This window comes from Prosopis cineraria, unplaced genomic scaffold, assembly GCF_029017545.1.
Source record: "Prosopis cineraria cultivar Desert tree isolate PC_DT_omini unplaced genomic scaffold, ASM2901754v1 PC4, whole genome shotgun sequence".
In the NCBI taxonomy this organism is placed as follows: domain Eukaryota; kingdom Viridiplantae; phylum Streptophyta; class Magnoliopsida; order Fabales; family Fabaceae; genus Prosopis; species Prosopis cineraria.
Window position 1 is genome coordinate 36,692,484 of NW_026555335.1, and position 15,940 is coordinate 36,708,423.

The window sequence follows — 15,940 nt, forward strand, 5'->3', positions numbered from 1 at the left end:
TTTAACACTTCAACTTAATTATTAATATATTTAGTAATAGATTAGCATATTTAATATAGTCAGTGTCACATTATTGTCTCTCTAAGCATATTTAAAAATAAAAAAATTAACGTTACGGACAAAAAAATTAAACGGATTTAAAATAATAAAAAAAAACACATAGGAATCTATATTAAAAAAAGTTAAACCATACGAACTAACAGTTTTGTTTTCCCAATATTAAATTACTAAAAAAATGAAATTTTTAGATACTTAACTTTTCCACTCCTTGTAATTCCTTAATTTGAAACAACCTAGTTTTTATAATTTTTGACTTGAAACAATTTAATCTTTATATTTTTTTATTTAAACAATTCAATTATTATAATTTTTTTACTCAATAACCTATAAAAATTAAGTTATTCTAAGTCAAAATTTAAGATCTCAATCAATTATTGAAAGAAAGTTCAATGATTAAAAACTATATTTTCTGAAAATTATTTTAAATGCCAACTGTAAGCTTTAAATTGGGATGGTTGAACATACTGAAAAATAGAGATGAACATGACACTCATTAAAAAAAAAAAAAGAAATGAAATGAAATGACACGATTTCAGCTTGACTCATGTGAACACACACGAGACAAAAATTAAATAGGTTGACCCTTTAAATCTATTTGATTAACTGGGTTGGGATCTTGAATACAACATTCACAAGTGTATTAACGTCCATTAACTCAAAAGCTAATATGAATCGAATATGATTCATCCTCAAAATACATTCAAAAAGAAACGACAAAATACACTTTGAGTTTCGTCAACAATATAAACATGTAATGTTCCAATAACATTCCACGTTCAAGATAAAATCATACATAAATATTCCTTCTATTTTTTATTATTAAAGAAACTATTACTTTTAATTTATATTTTTTGATAAACAAAATTATTTATTTCAATAAACATTTATTACATGTTTCCTTAATAATCACCATCCAAATTTACAATGAAAAACAATTAATGTATGGTTATCTTAATTAATGTAAGGTATTTTAGTTCATTTTTTTATTTTCAAATATAATTATTATGATTAATCAATTTTTTTTAAAATGTGTGATTCAGTTTTTTCCCTTTATATATAAAAACGAAAGGAGTAACTATTTCAACTTCATCAATATATTTATTCTTTACCACCTTCGCCAAGACAAAAATCACCAACACTAATCATCATTATTATTCAAAAACTTGAATATGTTTAAAAGCCGGATTGAATGTTAAATTGAAAAAATCATTGGGTCTTATTTTTATGGTATAATTGGTCAGACTAGAGATAGAATCACTAACCTAATAATTAAATGAAAAATAATATTAAATACATTATATATATATATATAAGAAATAAAAATTCATAGTATGTTTAATTGTTAATAAAATAACACATGACCATAAATCAACAATATTATGCTCCCTCCATACCTCAATAAAGGACATTAGTAACTAATTCATGATTCTAAAAAAAACATAAATTGAAACCTAAATTTTTTTTAAAAAATTATATCATTTCAATTATACCCTCATTAAATATTTTATATAAGTGCCTTGATAATGACAATTAAAATTCAATGCATCATTTTTTTTAAAAAAAGTAATAAATGAAGTAAAGGTATAGTTAAAAAATCAATTATAAAGCTACTTAATACCCTATATTTTGAATCAAATAAAATTTTTAGAAGATGTCCTATATTATAGTTCAGAGGGAGTAAATTATAATTTTATAACTTATTAAATATAGGTAAATCTTTTTAAATTATGAGTAGGCCGAAAAACATTTGCATTTATGTCTATAATTGTCAACATCTTCTTGAGAATGTGATCCCAAATCATATCATAAATATGTAAAAAGTTTAAAAATAAAGTTGGCTTTTAGTAGAAGGATATAAGTTTTGAATTTGACTGAGTTTTAAACATTTTTAGCCTTTTTTATATTATATTTAAACTCATTTGATTTTTTAAAAACCGTTCAAATTTTCAATTCAATTTTAATTTCTAACTTAATAACAGCTCAACTCTAATCTAATTCAACTCAACCATAAAAATGGTCTTTTATCTAAACCAAGCTATTAATAGCCTTGGTTGACGGTCCAATCTATTCTTAAAACAGTGGTTTTAAACTACGTGGGGTGTATTGGTTTCATGCTTCCCAACCAGCAAAATGCTTCCACCACAACATGGTTTTAGTAAGTAGATGTTGAATTCAGGTTAAGGGGAGAAATCACATCTCTATGATTACATGTGTGTACCTAATTTGTGTACAATTTAATGAGAAAGTGAGTGTTGTTTAGTGATTGTATTTAGTGACTGTGGAAGGTGCTTACTTGGAGGGTAGCAAGCTACTACTCATGAGGCGTTGTTTGTCAGATAGGAAACAGACAGAACAAGAGTCACGGGTCGCTATTGAATTAACTGCATTTCAGAATCTTAATCAAATGTCTGTTCACTTTTCAAAAGTTCCCGTCTTCACGAGCTGAAATTCATCAATTATTGGGTCCTTTATAGATTTTATTTACCCGCGTATCCTTGCTTAACACAGCCGTTAAAGCCATTTGTCTCAAAATGTCTTGAATTAATGGCAGATTTTACAATTCCAGCGACAGCTTAGGAGGAAAAACTCTTTGAACTTGTAAATTTTACTTTTTCTGAAAAATTTCTCTATAAAAGATTCATAACAATGCACCCCCCATTTGAGAGCCGCCACATCATTTACTTAACTTCTTACCGGTCTGAATCCTCCGCACATATCTCTCCCCATGACATCAACCTCAATGAAATTACCAATGCTTAGAATATAAGTCCAAATGAAAAATTCATCCTAAAAGACTAATATGTTGGGTGAAAAAATCCCTTGAACCTATAAATATCACTTGTGAGCCATATGAGATTTGTAACACATCACGCGCATCATGCATCGGAGGAGGTGGCTGCTAGAAGATGAGAATCTGTAAATGCAAGCTACCACCCAAAGGGAGAGCTTGGGTGCTCTGAAACTTGTCAGAATTATATATATATATATATATATTTTTTGTGCCATTCAACCGATAAATAAATGAATTATGGAAGTCACAACACAATCCAATTAGCATAATCACTCTGTAAAGAATATCCAAATTTTCTTCCTACACCCAAAAAATGATATAAGAACCCTGCCACACTCAAGGAGTATAAAACAGAAATCAGTTTTACAAAAAATGGGATTCCTTGAAAAACTTCCTATAAAAGACTAAGAACAACAAGTGTTCTCCTACCATATGGAATCGGCTATATAGCTATATTGATTACATGATGTTCTTGTACTCTATCAACAACTAAGACTTTGGATATAATGTTAACGCAACATACATTTATAATCAAAACAAATTATTCCTGTAGAGTTACTCTGATGATTTTGTTGGGGATACATGCAATTCTCTGCTGTACAGCAACTCAGCAAGGATGACTTCAAGTTTACAGTATACCCACAATGACGCATCCCTGTGATACATTTAGATTTCTGAAGCTGAAGTTCAACAGAAGTATTTTAGTGGCTACAACCCTTTCATTCAGAGACTTGCACTTCGTTGGAGCTCAAACTGAACACCCCAGTGCCTCATTTGTGCCTCAGTGTCAGTAGTCTCTCCGTTTGAATTTAATGAAACTCTGCAACTACTATGGACCTAGTTCTAGTTCCCTCTTGAGCAAGTCTTTTTTGAACGAGTTCAAAATGCTGCGCACAAAGCAAGCAAACTGATGAGTATTATCATGTGATAGAGAGGATAAATAATATGCATTACAAGTTGAGATATTTATGTCTTTCCAACCTAATAATTAAAAAGGAAAACTTTCTCATATCATAGCTTCCTATAAGCAGACTTTATTTTAATAAAAAGGAAGTTTTCAATCAAGGACCCGTAAGAATAATAATTAATCTAAAAGATTCAAAATTCCTTTAAATGATCATAATTGTCATATATCATTGGTGCTTCTCAAAATTACCACTGATACTCCCTAAAATTACATATTTTTATACTTTTTTAATGACACGGAAAAGTCTGACTTCCAGAAACTTTGGAATTGGGAAAGCACAAAGGATAACTTTGATCTTCAAAAGCAATTAAGAATTTCAAAATCCTCTCAAGTAATTATTACTTCAAATGGGTCCTTAAGTGGAATTTTCTCCCAAATTAAATGTGCACAGAAAATTACGCAAGAGAGGAGATGGGGAGGGGTGAATCACTGCTACTTCTCTGACTTGTTTAATGGTGCCCAGATTCTTTTCCCCATCTGATGGCAGATGCCCACAGCCACTGAAGTTACAATAATGTGTTTATAATTGTCAACTTATTCTCTTTTCTGTATTTTTTTCCTTTTCGGCTGTTAGCTGTCACCTTATTCTGATACTTCCACGACAAGAGAACCGAACAACAAAGACAACAAATAAAAGATTATCAAAACTGAGATGCGATATGATGCCCATGAACCTGAAGCCGCAGGAGACATAATTTTCTTTCAAAGGAAATGGCTTGCCAACAAAAGTTGTGGTTTTTCTTCATCTTCCTGAACCTCCTTCGAAGCTTCCTCTTTAATTTCTTGTACCCTCTTGTCCCAGATGTCATCCACCAGTTTCCAAGTTTCATCACTGACAATTTGGGTCTGCAGTAAAAAGGCGGAAACAGGAAATAGAGAAGAGTGTTTGTCAGCTAAATGAGAAGATAAGGCAACTTATAAAACTAGAAGAACATGCTTTTGCATGCACCTCCATCGGGCGGGGTGCACCAAAGGTTGAAAACCCAACATTGCCTGGTGCAAATGTAACCCTCCCTGGAAGAGAGATTCCATGGATTCCCCATCGTCCAGCATAAATCAGTGCTCCATATTCATCGATTGGACTTACATTAGGCTATGCAAGAAAGAAAGCAAGAGATTGACGTCATAAATAGAACATTGAAGATAGTAGGCAATCAAAAGAACAGGACAATAATATCCCACTGAAGTTAAACCTGTACCTGAGCTTCACGAGGAGCTCTCCTATAAATTTCCCAGATTTCATCAGCATTAATTTGTCCCTTTTCAAGCAATATATCTGCAAAATGGTGAGGGTGGAACAATCCTCTCAGTTTTTATGAACTTTTTAAATTAAACTTAACCAAAACCTGCTAATCCACTTTGTAGTAAACCTAATTGTTTTAATGTGAAATAAATGAAGAAGCTGCTGAAAGATAAAGCCCATCTTGCTAATGGACAAATAAACACAGAATGAGACCTGTGATTGTCTCAACAGCTGAATGATATTCTCGCAACACCGATGAACACTTCTCCACAGCATAACGCATATACTCATCTCGGAGTGCTTCAAGCTTCATTGCTAGCTGTGGTAAATGCTTTAACATAAGTCATGCTAGAATTGTAATTTTAAAACACTTCTGTAAAGTGACAGAAAACACTGTAAAAGTAGCTCTTACAGTTGGACCCTACACATACGTTAGGCACCATATCACTTTCATATCTGTAGAATGCTTTCCCAAATGCTGTCATTCCTGTCTGCAGAATTAAAAATTCAGCAAGCCTTGAAGCTTTTAATGTTGCATTTGTAGAGATCCAGCACAAGTTGTCAATCCCAAACATCTCCTCCTCGATTACTCTTGCTACAAATTATTAAAAAAATAAAACAGAAAAAAAAAACGGGGAAAGTGCACACAAAAGATCAGAGAAAATTAGCCAACAATCAAACGGCAGAACAGATTTTAGTTCCTAATTTCTCACAAAAGCTTTCAAGAGCAATATATTACAAAAACAATATAGAACTGTCTGCATTGGCATCTATAACAAGAAACTTCATCCAACATCAGAATCTCAGGTGTTGGAACCTGATCCTTAACAAAACTTTTCCTACTGAAAGAGTGTTGCTTAAATCATTCTCCCAAATAACTTTAAGTTTCGTATCATCCAAGCACTTCTTTCTGAAATCTCATAAATCCCTTTTCTCCTGGCTTTAAAAGACTTCCCAATTATATAACTTAACAAAATAAAATAGATCAGTTCTATAAGAAATCTACAAGGAACTGACTTCATAAGATGATTTTTGCAAACCATAGTGTGGCAGATGACAACTTCAAAGACTCCCACATTAAGCAAAAGGCTTTACATAATGCTAGGAGAACTAGTTCACTAAAATAAACCATAGAATCCCATACTACTCAATGAAGAACTTAGACGTCTCATACTACTTTAATTGATCATTGGCCCCACTAGAGAGTCAGCGTCCCAATGGTTACATTCTATACACTTTAATTAGTAACACTTCACTCAACATCCTCATCCATCAGAACCCTCCACCAGTTAGAATCCTATGCAGGTAGCCCTTATGAGAGACACTGAACACTAGTTCTAATACCAATTGATTATTGCCCAAGTGGGAGGGAGAACCTCCCTCAAAAATTAGATATTAAAGCGGGAGAATCAATCAATTTAAGTACTATATAAAGCATCTCATACTAGTCAATGCAGGACTTAAGCGTCTCATATTACCTTTGCCTTCATCACTATCACAATTCAAACCAAAACAACTTATTCTGTCAACAGGACTAAGAAAATGACCATCCAGTGAAAAGAATCTCGAACTGTTTGAAGAAACAACATCTACAAGAGAATAAATCAGAAGTGCATAGCAACTTACGAGCACAAGCACGCACTATAGAATTTATGTAATCTGATTTCCTGGCAAAAACCTTTCCAGAAGCTTCAGCATACTGCATATTTGGTTGGCTGCTGATGGAATTTATGTTGGTCTGTAAACCATAAACACAGTAGTGAATCAACATTTCTAGAATACAATGAACTTGCAAAACAAGACAAAAGGAAATATCTCAGCCTCAACCTCAACGAAAGGGCGGTGCGGTTCAGGAAAGCAACAAGCAAGAACAGCAACAGCTGCTTCTCTGTAAGCCAATCTCAGTCTCAATTCTTCAGGAACTTCAGCACTATCCTCTTGCCCAGTTTCAAATGTTCCCTTTTGCTGTAAATCCATAAGATCATTCAGAGGGACATGAAATTGCATGAAAAATTTAAAATATAATGTATCAAACACACAACAGGAAAAATAATTGCCCATTTAGTCCCCCCCCCCCAAAAAAAAAAAAGTGGGGTAAACCACCAACCCTTTTCAATGCCTCAACTAGTTCATCCCGTCCAATGTAATCCAAATCCTTCCTGGCTGTCAAAATTCCAGCTTCATTCCTGTCATTTAACTCATGATAAATCAGTCCACATGTAAAATTGACACAGCAGTACCAATGACAATCAAGAATTAGTTACAGTATATTTTGCAGCTCTGCCCCAGTAAAATCTTCAGTGAGCTCAGCAATTTCTTTTAGTAGCATCTCCTTTTCATCCTCTGAACGGAAAAATTTATTTCTGGCATGCACCTAAAACCCATAAAAGAAAAATCAACGAACAACAACTTAAAGAAAGCCAGTGAAATGCATATAAAGATCTTGCCCCAGAAAAACCTTTAAAATGGCCAATCTTCCATCTTTTGACGGTAAACCAACTCTGATAATCTTATCAAAACGACCCTTCCTCAGAAGAGCAGGATCAAGAATATCCAATCTATTTGTTGCACCAATTACAAGCACCTGAAACTCAAGTTTAGTGAATCAGACAATAACTTCCTTATGATACAGGAAACTATTAGAAGCATACCTGTTCTGTAGAAACTTTAAATCCATCCATCTCAGTCAGTATTTGAAGTAAGCCTTGTTCCCTTTCAGCCCCGCCCTACATAACAATTGCAAACACAGGTTTCATTAGGAGGGAACAAGGGAGCACAATGAAGCAATAGAAGGAAAGCAGAACTTAACATAGGCAAAACAAAGTACAGACTTGGCAGTGAATACAATTAAATGATTTTCTGTCATCAATATAGCCAAAGAAGAAGCAAAATACTTAAATAACAACTGGTTAAGAATCAACCCCCCATAAAATCATCATGCAATCACCATGCCTGATACCTTTTCTAACACTATATCTTTAAAACCCATAGTACCATAAACATGAAAATATTATTAATAAATGCAATTTTTTTTATTGTTCTCTCCCATTGATCATTCAAAGGAGTTGCCATTTTTTATTTCACACACTGACCAAAAGTATTTGAGAGCATGGCTTCTTGTAATTATTATAGTTATGATCAGGCTCCAATTCCACACATGGAACAGTGTCTAAGGGCCTGTTCGGTTTCTATTCTCATTCTCTGTTTTTAAAAATTGTTTTGTAATATAGTTTTTAAAATTGTTTTTCAAAACAAAATAAAATGAAAATCCATTTGGTTATGTCAATTAAAAAATGAATTGATAGTAATAATTATATGCAGTTAATGGTGGTGATTAATTATAGAAATTGATCCCGGTAACTATAATTTCCACTAATCAAATGTAGTGTATTTTAAAAATAAGAAAAATAAAACAGAAACAACTTGAAATTGTTTCTATTTTTTCGTTTTTAAAAACAAAAAATGAAAAAAAAAATTGGAAACAATTAAATGAAAAACACTTATCTAAACAAGTTTTTAAATTTTTCTGTTTTCAAAAACAAAAAACAGCTTTTAAAAACAAAAAACAAAAAACAAACAGGCCCTAAGTTTCCCTAACCAAACAACTAAAAAACAATATGATAAAGGCCCTCCATTGCCTTGTATTATGCTGTAGCTATTCATTTGGGTTCATCTTGCTCTTGCAATCACAGAACTTAAGGCATAAGTCCCCTGTGGGTTGATCAGAACACCCGCGCATGCGCACATATAAAGCAGTTATATTTAGTGTTTGGAAGAAAACAGCTCAAGAAATTTGATATGTCTGGCTTCAGCAGAATATTACCTTATATCCTATCCTAACACATGGCTGACACTATAGTGATGAAGAATGACAGCATCAGATTTATGCCACTACAAACTTTATCACATCTTGTGCATACACATTCACCAAATTCAGTACTCATCCCAAACGGTTGGATAAAAGTATAATTATTTTAAGCTAAGTTGAGTATCAACTTTTAAATGTTACTGTAGGCCCAATAAATCTGAATCTGTGTGCTTGTGCATTTAACTGTGGATGCATAAAAATTTAAGAACTAAATTAGCTCTGTAGAATAATTTGAGTCTCAGGAAAATTTTATAATACCATAAATGTAATGCAATGAAATAATTTCAAACTAACTCCAAAAATTCTCTAGAACATAAATGTTGAATAAATAACGTCATTGCCATTCTATACATCCATAGCTGTAGGATGAAAAGTTTCTTGATTATCTTACTCCACCAATATCTGGTCCTCCTCGCTTGCTACCAATAGCATCTATCTCATCTATAAAAATGATAGAAGGTGCATATGATCTGGCATTGCTAAAAAGGTCTTTAACACGTGATGCAGCAACCCCTACAAACATCTGAGAGGAGAAAAAGTTTATCTAACCAGCTGCAGTCTAACATGAAATTATTAAGACAAAAACAACTGATATGACAAGGAATATTTGCCATGATTAAAGAACAATGTGAGGATAAAAGACACATAAAACAAGTTATCATACTTTTATCTATGTCAAACTTGTCTGTGTTTTATAAGAAGGACTAGCTATTAGGCAGTGAAACACCAGTTGATTACTAATCATCGATATCAATATATATATAATCTCTAGGAAGTTTAGCCATAAACAATACAGCTTATTTCGCACACTCCATACAGTAAGCGGACCCACATCTAGTTATTGAAATTGCCACTCAACCAGGTTGTACAAAATCTCCATCCCTGTCCTATAGAAGATTTCACGATTTGGGATTTGAACTTTCAACAAAGAACACTAACTTGAGTTCCAAATTCTCCATTATTTTCTGTGATGAAACCAAATTCTCTTTCTTGTAAATTTCCATTCAATTTACTGAATAAAATCAGAGAATAGGCAAAACCTCTACAAAATCAGTGCCATTTGCTGCAAAAAAAGGCAGCCCTGCTTCACCAGCGATGGCCTTAGCCAGCAATGTTTTTCCAGTTCCCGGAGGCCCATGGAGAAGCACGCCTTTTGGACAATAAATTCCTTTGTCTTGAAACTCCTCTTCATTCTTTAAAATTCGGACAATCTCTTGTAGTTCCCTCTTTATATATTCCTGGCCAGCAAAATCATCAAATGTAACACCAGTTCTTTCTTCTGCAGATATAAATTTAGCCCTGAGGGAAAGCAAAAAAAAAAAAAAAAAATCAGATCTAGATAAAGAGCTTTGTTATGTCTGCACTGAAAATTACACACTGCACTTAGACTCTCGAACTACTTTCAACACATCATCAGTTATCATGAACCTGTCATTTGAACACCATAGTTCATATGACTTGAAAATTTGCGAAAATGTTGAACTGTCTAACCAAAGTAGCATCAACAAAACTCTAAATACATGAAGAAAAAGAAATACAATAAACAACAAAATGATTAGGCAAATCCAAGATAGGGAGCCAAAGTGTATTGCTCACTATGATTATGCAAACAAGTGAATATCAAAATATTTGTAAGCACTAAGCAGCACAATTGAAACCCTTTAAAGACATAGCGGAAAGCGGCTATAGCTCCAGATTATTTTTTACTATATCGTGAGGCTAAGCAGGCCCACGGGTTAAGTTCATAACAGTGACTTTAGTTGCTTAGTATTCAGGATGTCAACAGTAAATAGCACCATTCTGCAGACTGATCTGACTTCTGGACATGGACTGAGAAAAAAGTATATTGAGTTCAGAATAAGTTTCCAAAGTAAATAATCAGCAGCAGGCTGAGAAATGGCCACCCCTCTTCAACTATAACCAAAAGAAAATGAACAGCATTCCCTAAAAGGTTATATTGCCTCTCAAAAATGCAGAACAACTTTTTTTTGTCTAAATCATGAATTGATCATATTAAAGAACTACCTATAAAAAAGCATAAGCTGTGTAATAAAAGCACATAATAGGACGCATCCTCATAACTACAAGTAAAAACAAGTAGAACAATAGACACAGTAAAAAGCTAAAACCTTGCCATATGCAACAGAAGTCAAGCTCCAGCAAAAAAGTGGAACAGATAAATGGAAAAAGAAAAATTCTCCACTCACCGGCTCTTGCCTAGTGATCCAAGTGTACGAAGTTCAAGTGGCTGCCTAGCTTGTGGACTAGGTTTTCCCAAATCACAAGGTATCAACTTTGCATAAATTGGTCTCATCAAATTATCAATCCATACATAAAAACCAACAGCTAGGGCAAGCCGCATAGACCATATAACTGCAGTTGCAATGGTTGAATATACTTCTGCAGGTACTGCATCCACGTTAATGACATCAACATTAACAACTTGTTGATGCAGCTTTCTCCAAACATCATTCCAGCAATCTATCGGCATCCGGTCAACTACATGGCGCCGAAACACAATATCCTTAGGATTCCCTTCAGTTCCTGATGACTGTCCATTCTTATAATATGGTAGAATCACTGCATAATTGAGTCAATAAATATTCAACATGAGGTTGTACAGAGCAGCAAAGATGGAAGAACAGTAAGCGTTCTACTAACACATTTAGTATCATTAAAGAACTCCGTGCAACATAGCAGTAGTTAATTATTCTCCTATTAAGGAGTATAATAAAGAATAATATATGAATATAGAGGTCCCAAAATTGAAGGCTTCAGCCTCAGACTACTCTTAGACAAAGAACAGAATGTCAAATGACTGCAATGGCATTTGGGAACTAACACATAATGGAAGCTTTAAACATAGAAAGTTAAAAACATTTAAACGGACTGTTTCAAAATTTTCCATAATCTTTATTAAGGGAAAAACCCATAACCTTAAAAATCAATAAATTATTATTAGATAGGGTGAATGCATTGCAATTTACAAATGCAAATCAATTACAAATGATCAAAGGAATTACATTTTCTCTTTTTCCTGCTCTTACTCCTCCTTCTTGAGATTGAAAAAAAAAAAAAAAAAGCACAAAACTTGTGCACATCCACACACAGTTACAAGCAATAACTAACAAAGGCATTCACACTTGATCATAGCCTTTTCCTTGCCACCACGGCCACCAAGAGCAAATTGAACATTGAGATAGACTTGGAGCATAATGCCAATTCTGGAGTTCATAAGTTATAGAGCCACTGTTAGGCCTTGTCCATTTTTTTATACTGCAAAATAGGTCAGGAGTGCAGAGTGTTCATCTTTTCTCACTTCATCCCTTCCCTTACCATTCCATCCCCTCCTCTCCAAAACCTCCAAACATAGCCTTAGTTTGCAACAAAAATATATAGATTTACTTAAATAGATGCAAATGCATGATGCAAAATAGTCTGGAATATGGCAATGATTTGATCAACCATGCAATGTACTGAATCAAACGTTCAATATTTATTTAGTACGTAATGTTATAACATGATGTTTACATAGAGCTATCATATGTCGATGAACCTTACTACAGAGATGGTATGAACTATAATTTGTTCTAATAAATTTTCTTGTTAACATTTAAAGTCAGCGACAGCCTCATGTGTAATTACCAAACAAAACTTGTAAGAAATCAGTGTTCAGTAACTTAATTAGCCAACAGGTTTTGTATCAGCATAATAATCCTGAAAAAATAAAAATCCACCTGATATACTTTGACCATAATTTGAGTACTCGATAAACTGGACATTATTTGAATCAAGTAGTCTCAGAAAATCACTGAAGTCTATCCTGTGTGAGTTCTCTGGGTCCCACTCTGTACCCTTTAGTTTGCCACGCATAGTCAATAAAGCTCTGCTCCAAGATGAAGCCATGACAAGTTGCCTCTCTAACTGCACATTAGCCTTGTTCTCAAATTCTTCTAAGTCACTTATTCGTTTCCTTTCAGCCTCCTTCAGTTTCTGAAAGATATCATAGTTATATTATTCTCAGTATTTTAGAAGTTCAAAATGTGATACCATCATCATCACGTGAACATGTAACAATGTCCAACAAATTGCGCCAAATAAGATAAAGTTGGACCTCTAAGATGCAATGGCAAAATGGGAAACTGAAAACCAAAATGTTTCCTACAAGTCTCCAATGTAATTGCTTTCTCAAAAGCGTGCCAAATGTGGCCACCCCTTAGCACCAAACGCTCTCAAAGTGATAAATCCTATATTTGAAAGTTCTAACCACCACTTCTTCTCATACGAAGGAGAACTCCAAGATTTCCGTTAAAAATGAAAAATTCATAATCACTTGTTCCATACCAAGACCAATATTACATACGGGAGTCAAAACTTCTCCCGCTCAGTCCTGCCATACTTTAAATGATCTGAAAAGTCCAAACTAAGAATCCACACCCCGCCCGAAAACACACGAAAACAGAAAAAAGGAAAGGAGTTCAACTTTGTTAGGGATCAATGACAGGCATAAAGGAGAAAAACAAAAGAACCAAAAAAAAAAAAAAAAAACAGCAAGACACTAATGCCAGATGCGGAGTCAGTCAGAAATCCAACTCCCTTCGTTTTACAGATACCCCATTTCTGACATTCCAGTAGAAAATTCGTAAAGGTCCTCATTTTAAATTGCCAGTGTATCTACTAAAAGAAAGACTATTTTCTTCCGAATGTCAAATTCAGCAGCGAAACTTCATCAATGTGGCTTACAGTTTCGCAGTAGTTTAGTTATCGACAAAATACCAGGACACGAGACTCTGCATGAACAGGCAACCAAGTTTTCATTCTTCAGAACTATGTTGCGCTCTTCAATTTTTTTTCCATTGCTTCCATCAAACGCAGCTAAACAGAGAAAGTGATAAGGGGAGTTTAAAAAAAAAAAAAAAACCAACCTCGAACAGCTTAAGAGACTCAGCATCTTCTTCCTCATTCTGGGTTCCAGTAAGTGAACTGGAAGTTGAATCCGAAGCTTTGTAGGCACTTATTCTAATTGTCCTGTGACTGGTGCAAGGCTTATTATACCGTAATTTGGTTCTCAGAACGCGTTTTACATAAGAAAATCGAGGTAAAGATGGTGGGTAATGGTCTAAGAGGGTTTTAGAGCTGGATAGGGGCCTTGCGGAGTGAAGAATATCAACAGTATAGGGAAATTGAGAATTCATGTTTAGCCGCTAAAGTATTCTGCACCTCTATCTCTCATCTACTTGCTTACACTTTATCCCACCAGTCGCCGCGAAATCTTCATGTTCACTTCGTGTAAAAGTGGTCCGGTGGAGCCCTGTAGTTCTTCTACAGGAGTATAGTGTTTCCACCCCAATCTGGTTATTTATGGTTAAACTTTTTTAAAAAATAATAATAATAATAAAATGAGGAGGTCATATTTTTTAGGAGAATTGCACCTAATATCCTTAAAATGAAAATAATAATAATAATAATGCAAGACTCAACATATTTAAAAAAGAGAATTACATCCAAATCTTTTAAAAAAATTAATTATTATAAAATTTATTAATAACTAAATTAAAGTATTAATATAATTAATTTTTTATTGATACTTTAATATAATTATTTATATTTTAAATTATTTATACGAACTCAAAAAGTTTCAAATGTAAATATATTTTTTCATGAATATATACTTAAAATATTTGTATATTTAGAAAAAAAAATTAATCTTGCAAAAAAAAAGGGGGAAAGTTATTCTAAGGTCTCATGAAAGCATTCAAAATACGTTGAAGTCCCATGAATTCATTAAATAGCTGCCAGATTCCCAGAGACTTAAGGGTAAATAAGTTTGAAAATGAAATTACTAATTTGTCCCTTTACCATTAAAAAGAAAATTTTGCTTAAACGCACATCTCACGAAACCCATGATCAGTGATACTAAAGATTGATGCATGTCCATGATTGTTGATCATGATAGGGTAATTTTTATTTCCTCATATCTATAATTACCGCCCTTGTTTTCATCTAAACGAGGTGGGAGTGTTCATCTGCGACTGCAGTATTTCATTGATGGAAAACAATACAGTGATTGTTGAGCGAGTAAACAATTTCTTATGCATTAATAATTTCATTATTGTTTAAGGGTAGGATAATGCTTTTGGGTATACCTGTGATCATTTGATTTGCATAGCTAATGGGTATAGATTTATCTGGTGCGACATTGATATGTTAAAAAAATATCTTATACGAATAACTCTACATATTATCAATAGTGTATTCTTATGTTGTCAATATACTATGAATAATTGTCGATACACTGTATTGTGCAGAATGACTTGTAAGAATTCTTATACTACCATAAAAACATGTATTATGTTATTTTTTTTCATATAAGGGACATTTTACATATTATTCTCAAGCATGTGACGCAAGCTTATTTTGTTAAAAAAATCTCTATTATGAAACAACACTACATCTTGTCAAGTAGTGGATAAATGTGTTGTCATTATGCTGTGTGTAGTTGTCAATCCATTGTGTGTGGGGTAGGTTGACCTGTAAGATGGCAAGTTCTTCTGGAGAACATGTATTATATTTTTTTCATATAGGGAACATTTTCAAAATTATGACCAAAAAAATATACAATATGTTGGGAGGAGTGTTAGAACAAGAACAATAAACGAATGGACAGCGTATGAAGAGTTAACAAGAATGATATCATCAAATGAGTAGCACATACATGCTCTTGTTTAGCATGGCAAATGAGTAAAATACCTTGTGCACATGCATGTGCAGCAATCAAGCTAGTTTATGACAATGTGTACAAGTGAATGAATGTACAAGTTATCACTCAACAGAAGATACATGCCAGTAATATAAGGCTGGTAGCCACACATGACTATCCATGTGACGGTGATAAATTTATTAACCTAAACCTGCTTGAAGCTACAATGACTATAAGGCCTTCAGGTAGGCCAAAGCGTAAAAGAAGAGAATCTCAAATCTAAAATAAAAGGGTTTATCATTAGGCAAAAT

The 15,940-nt window shown here is 33.5% G+C and overlaps 1 protein-coding gene across 3 annotated transcripts; it reads right to left on the reverse strand.

Annotated features, from left to right (window-relative positions):
* Nucleotides 1–3,111: 3,111 nt before the first annotated feature.
* LOC129309223 (probable inactive ATP-dependent zinc metalloprotease FTSHI 4, chloroplastic) lies at nucleotides 3,112–14,243 on the reverse strand. 3 transcript variants are annotated; one of them, XR_008592873.1, is made up of 17 exons: nucleotides 13,855–14,243; nucleotides 12,667–12,922; nucleotides 11,137–11,509; nucleotides 9,970–10,228; nucleotides 9,321–9,452; nucleotides 7,713–7,787; nucleotides 7,520–7,645; nucleotides 7,326–7,435; nucleotides 7,169–7,247; nucleotides 6,889–7,026; nucleotides 6,688–6,799; nucleotides 5,493–5,656; nucleotides 5,275–5,380; nucleotides 5,018–5,094; nucleotides 4,768–4,911; nucleotides 4,218–4,664; nucleotides 3,112–3,738 (listed from the first exon to the last, which is right to left on the reverse strand). XR_008592873.1 is itself a non-coding variant. In XM_054950670.1 (17 exons), exons 1-16 carry the CDS (start codon nucleotides 14,122–14,124, stop codon nucleotides 4,521–4,523), a joined length of 2,448 nt encoding a protein of 815 aa, XP_054806645.1. In that variant the 5' UTR covers nucleotides 14,125–14,243; the 3' UTR covers nucleotides 3,112–3,738; nucleotides 4,493–4,520. The 3 variants fall into 3 exon arrangements, 2 of the variants coding, with proteins under 2 accessions (XP_054806645.1, XP_054806643.1); XM_054950670.1 differs by having other exon boundaries at nucleotides 4,493–4,664; nucleotides 12,784–12,922; XM_054950668.1 differs by having other exon boundaries at nucleotides 4,493–4,664.
* Between the last annotated feature and the right edge of the window lie 1,697 nt (nucleotides 14,244–15,940).